At 48.7% G+C, this 6000-nt stretch overlaps 1 protein-coding gene across 1 annotated transcript in view; it reads right to left on the reverse strand.

The window, feature by feature from the left end:
• Nucleotides 1–276: 276 nt before the first annotated feature.
• The window catches only part of LOC124655564 (putative vesicle-associated membrane protein 726), an 11736-nt gene continuing 6012 nt past the window's right edge, over nucleotides 277–6000 (reverse strand). Inside the window, exons 3-4 of the mRNA XM_047194438.1 lie at nucleotides 582–702; nucleotides 277–486 (exon numbers count right to left, since the gene is read on the reverse strand). Of these exons, the coding sequence (XP_047050394.1) occupies nucleotides 277–486; nucleotides 582–702 (331 nt within the window). The remainder of the gene's footprint in view (nucleotides 487–581; nucleotides 703–6000) is intronic.

Raw genomic sequence — 6000 nt, forward strand, 5'->3', positions numbered from 1 at the left:
AGCATAGAATATATACATGTACATGCCAAAAAAATTCTCTGACTTTTTATCAATTTGAAACCTATTTTTAGATAAAGGGAGCATATGCACCTGATATCAGATTTGCATTTCCCATGGTTTCAACTGTAGTTATGAGTGGAGAAAACCGTACGTACCATTCCCTATTCAAATGAGATTCCATAGCCAAAACCCTCATAGCAACGTCGATGTAACTCTGTTATCCGTGTAGCAAAGAATAAATCCAAACTTTTTTTCTTAGAATGTGTGACTAATTAACTAATTGCATTTGTGGCCAACACAAATGGAGAGGACGATGATGAGGATGAGGGCGGCTACGATGCCGAGGACGATGAGCTTGACCTTCATGTTCTCGAACCACATCTTGCGCCTTATCCGCGTGCCCTCCTGCCTGAAATCGTTGGCCTGCTCGTGGAGCAGCTCTGCGCTCGTCGCGAGATCATCTATCTGTACCCGGCGCTGAATTGTCTGACAAATGGGAAGCATTATTGATGAGCAATCCGGGAAACTAAACCATTTTTAGTTATCAATCAAGTAGTGTGTTAGGACTTAGGATTGATTACATCGTCGATGTTCTTTATCATGATGCCTTTGACCTCGGAGACCTGGGCTTTGACTTTGGAGAGCCTGCTCAGCTCCTGGGGGTGATCCATGCAGTACTGCATCTGCTCCTTAAGCTTTGGCCTGTTTTTGCAATCACAATTAGATGGCTCAGATTTTGACAAATATCTTATGGTGATGTAGTATTCGTTATGGCTATATATCTGTGCCTATTGAACCCCTTCCAAAAATCAATTGTCAGTTACTTTACACATTTTTACAATTGTGGTGCGCATGTAAAGTTCCACCGAAAATCGACATCTTTTGTGCCCTGTGTAAAAAGGACAGAAAATGTCCCCAGAAATTCATTATTTTTGCACCAAAATCTATCTTTTTGTACACGGGCTGCACAAAAGGTTAAATTTTGCTGAAACAACTTCGTTGGCACATAGATGTGGAGATATACATGCAACATTTTATTTTGGATTTTTCCATATCTTAAAATATGTTCAAAATGCATTTCAAACAAAGGGAGCATATACACATGGGAGCAAAAACGACATGCCCCAAAATAATTCGAGGGACGGTCACTCTGAGCCAAGACAAGAAAGGGGTGACGATGAAGAACCTACCAGAACACAATTGCTGCTAACATTCGGATCATCGATCCGTTTGTATTACCGCTAACTCATTACTTTCCACACCAAGCAAGATCACTGATCACATACGTTGAATATATAAGCAAATGACCGCATAATCTTATCCAAATAAACAATAACTGAACTAGTCGTGCCGAGACTAATGGATTAAACAGATTATAAACAGAGAACCAACCTCAGGTTGGGTGGTTAGGAGGGTGGTTGTACCCCCAGCCCACCAGAGTTCAAACCCCAGGTTTGACATCTGTGTGTCTCATAAAGATGGAATATTCATTCAGTGGGAGACGACGTTCCCGTCGGCGACGAGGCGCTCGTGGTGACTTCGTCAATTTCAAGATCCAATCCGCCGGCTCGGTCTTCCGGAGGTGCTCATAGGGGTAGGGTGTGCGTGTGTGCGTTCATAGGGGTGAGTGTATGCGCGTGTATGTGAGCGCCTGCGTTTGTACTGTGTTTCTCAAAAAAAAAAAAAAAACAGATTATAAACATATAAAAAGACAAATTTGCCGCTTCACTATAAGCAGAGAAGCCACCGATCGCACTATGCTACACGAGATAATGGGGAATGGGTAAATTGAGGCGAGGATTACACGGATTCCATGGATTTTGAATCGAGTTTTGTAGCCGGGAACTGCTACGAGGCCACGGCCTGAGGAAAAAAAAAACCTTGCAACACACGGGCATACCGAACTGGGCCAGGAAAACGAAGTAGGCCGCTCGTCCGTGTCTTCCCTGACGGCCCAATCCACTGCATGTCATCTCAACGACTGACAGGTGCTCGGAGGGGAGGCCGCCTACGAAAAGCACAGACTGACCCTGCGACGAAACTATTTCACCAATCTAACCCTTTTGTGTGGCGCCCCTTCCACGGACGCCACACATGCCCATGTGGCTCCCCTCCTGCCGGCGCCACACACCCAGCCGACGTGGCGCCATCGACGCTGAGCCGGGTGCGCCCATCCGACGTGGCAGCATGTGTGGCGCCCCTCCCAACGGCGCCACACATGCACTTGTAATCCCCCAAAACATACTGTGAGACAATTCCTCTGGGACTTAGCCGTTTTGCGAGGCTCGATGTGTGGCGCCGATGCCACGGGCGCCACACTAGCATGTGTGGCGCCGATGCCACGGGCGCCACACATAGAGGCTCGCGAAAACGGCTAAGGACTTATCGTCCGGAGCCCCTGGATGTTTTGGACCCAATAGTTCATATAAGTTGGCATGTGCGGCGCCGATGCCACGGGCGCCACACTAGCACTTGTGGCGCCAGTGTGAAGGGCGCCACACATGGACTTGTGTTGAAAACATGAAAAATCCTACCAAACTCCAACGAGTTCACGAGTACAACATTGGACACAACAAGTAGCAATTTCATGACATACACATATAACACTTCATAGGTCACATTGTAGCACGTAGATTCAAATAACAAGTAGCATTACAGACCATGGTTCGAAATGACATAGGGTTCACAAATCGATACTTATGAATATAGAGTTCAGAACAACACGTAGCACATCCTAGTAGCGTCATCGACGTGCCGTCCTCGTGGGCTGCTTCCGGACGGCCATCCTCTTCGTCCGCTGCCTTGGCTGTTGTTGCTGCTGCTCCTGCTGCTCCTGCTGCTCCTCCTGCTGCTCCTGCTCCTCCTCCTCCTCCTCCTCATCTGAAGAGAACGGCTCGTCGTTCCTCATCCTCGACATAGCTGATCTCCGCGGCGGCCCGTCATCCTCCTCAGTGACAACCTTCTTTCCTCGGTTGACATAATCTTCCGGAGTGTACCGGTTTGGAGCCTTGCCCCTTGGCTTCAAGTGGTAAGCTGACCGTTGCTTGGAGGTACGCTTCGGAAGTATGCCTTGACTCAGAATTAGGTCGTCCTCAGGAGGAATCTTCACAAACATGAACACATGAGATTACAAAAGTTGAAATTAGTAAGAACATGTTTCACAACAACAAAATAGTCCATACATATTCTTCAGAAGAGGATGATGTAGGGATTTCACCTTCGCGGCAACCTAGCAAGTTCGCTAACCGCCGCATCTTTCGTGCAGTGTTCTGCGTCATGGAACTCATGGTTACAAAGCCACCAGAACATAATAGTGTACATTCAAAGTTGGTGATCATACCTTAATGAAATTCCGCAACGGTCCGACGGAGCTTTTCATCTCTCCGCTGCTCGCTCCCACATAACCTCGCACTCCTCGACTGTGTTTTGGATCTCCTCCCGCTGTGACAAACATAGCATACACAATTTAAGCGAGCACATGGCAATCTAGATGATGTACTAGTTAGTGAGAGAATCCATTACCACGAAGTTCAGCTCGGAAGCAATAGAAGTCGATCTCCCTCTGCGAGCAAAAGTGTCGTGCTGGCTTTGCCCAACCTCATCGAACTGGATGGGGTCGTCCAAGATCTCTTCACGATACGCGCGCTTCACTAACTCGATACGCGTGTTCTGATGGAACCACTCGAGGTAGTTGTTGAAAGCGGTGAAGTCGTGAGGCACAATCTGCTCGGGGCCAGCATTCCGTGCCGCTTCCAAGCGGTGTTGGAACGCTGCGATGTGGCCGCTATGATGGACTGGCCAATTTGTGATCTTCCTCTGCCGCTGCCTATCAAGCCTGCAAGAATCAACAAGTTAGTTTGTACCTCTTCTATCAAGAATCTTCCATCGCATGATTCCAGAAGTTTACCTATGAAGCGCCTTGTCCGTGTCTTGCCACATTGGTGGGCACTCCTGATACAGCCCAAACTGTCTCATCACTCTTTGCGGCTGGTGGTGTTCAACAAGCCACATGCATATGAGTGGGCAGCGCATACGCCAGAACCGCGCCTCCTCCGTGCACTTGGGGTTCAGGTCAGCCATCCCCGCGCCAATATGGTAGTAGCTACCATATGGCTCCCATTCCACCTGCAGCATACAATTATTTAGAACATGCCAGTAGAATCAATCAAAACTAGGATTGCAACTCCGCAGTGATCGGTTACCTGCTCAGCGGTAAGAGTGTCCAACTCAGCCAACACCAATGGGCCAGCTTACCCCCACTGTCAGGAAAGAGAGTCCTGGAAATCATGTACCATAAGTACACGCGGGCGTACGTCCTCCGAGTGTCCTCGTCGGCCTCTATCGGGCATTCTCCAAAGTTAGTCCTGATCCATTCGAAAGACGCGCCGGCGGGAACTCTATGCTTTGGATTTGCTGGCGCCGGAGGAGCCTCGCCAATAAGCCCCTCCATCTGCTGGCGCCACCCATCGGAAGCTGTGTTCATACACGGTGGCTCGCCTTGAATAGGTAGTGCAAGGATCATGGAAACATCCCGGAGAGTAGGGGCCATCTCGCCGGCCCTCAAGTGGAAGGTGTGAGTCTCCGGCCTCCACCGGTCGACAAGGGCGGTGAGTGCCGAGGGGTTCATGTGTGGCCCCCACGGCTTACAAGGGATATGAACGGCATAAGACCGGTAGGCCGGATGAACTCCGTGTACCTCTCGTCATAAGGTATATCCGATGTGCCATGGTAACGAATCTTCAAAGGGTGAAGATCCGTTTCCCTCTCCGTCATATGAATAGCCCGGTGCTCCCTGTCGTACTCTTCATCCAGAAGCCACACCATCCTACATGTTTACACAACCATGTTATGAGTCATTCCACTAACAAAAATGAGTAACACATACATGAGAATATCCAAAATTCCAAATACATGAGAGTTCATATCCAAATACATCACACATATAAATTTCGTAAGACATACCATTCCTAGGCACATAATAGACATATGTTAGACAATAGAATAGGCATTTGCTAAGCTCCAATTTTTCCTTTCACCACATACATACATATGTAAGACAATATATCTAACTTTCGAATCACCCATACATACACACATTTGAGTGCAACAAGTTTGAATAGGCATTTGCTAGGCATATGTAACAAATTTGAATGCATTTGCTAGGCAAATATTAGACATTTCAACACATACATACATAGGATTTCAACACATACATGTAAAATTTCATATCTAGGGCTCCAACAAATCTTTGGTTCAAACACATATACTACAATGTAGATTCCCCCAACATTGATTTCCATATCAATGGTTCATATCCAAATCCACCAACATAAATTTCCATATCTAGGGTTCATACCCAAATCTACCAAATCCACCAATACTAGTGGATGAATCGGAGGGAATCGAAGGGGAATACCTTGAGGAATGGAGGAGGAAGGAGTTGGCCGGGCAGATCTGATGATTTCTTGCTCGATTTGGTGGGGGGGGGCGAAGGGGAGGCGGGCGGCGGCGGCGGTTCCGTGGGAGGAGAGAAGAAAGAAGAGAAGAACTGGCTGGGTCGGGCTGGGGCGGGCGCGGGCGCCACACTTAAGTGGATGTGTGGCGCCCGTGGCATCGGCGCCACACATGCTAGTGTGGCGCCCGTGGCATCGGCGCCACACATCGAGCCTCGCAAAACGGCTAAGTCCCAGAGGAATTGTCTCACAGTATGTTTTGGCGGATTACAAGTGCATGTGTGGCGCCGTTGGGAGGGGCGCCACACATGCTACCACGTCGGATGGGCGCACCAGCTCAGCGTCGATGGCGCCACCTCGGCTGGGTGTGTGGCGCCGGCAGGAGGGGAGCCACATGGGCATGTGTGGCGCCCGTGGGAGGGGCGCCACACAAAAGGGTTAGATTGGTGAAATAGTTTCGCCGGAGGGTTAGTCTGTGCTTTTCTTCCACTTTTGGGTTATTTTTGTGTAAATCGCCCCTCTCCATTGTCACTGCCATGCCGTGCTC

This window comes from Lolium rigidum, chromosome 5, assembly GCF_022539505.1.
Source record: "Lolium rigidum isolate FL_2022 chromosome 5, APGP_CSIRO_Lrig_0.1, whole genome shotgun sequence".
Classification (NCBI taxonomy): Eukaryota; Viridiplantae; Streptophyta; class Magnoliopsida; order Poales; family Poaceae; genus Lolium; species Lolium rigidum.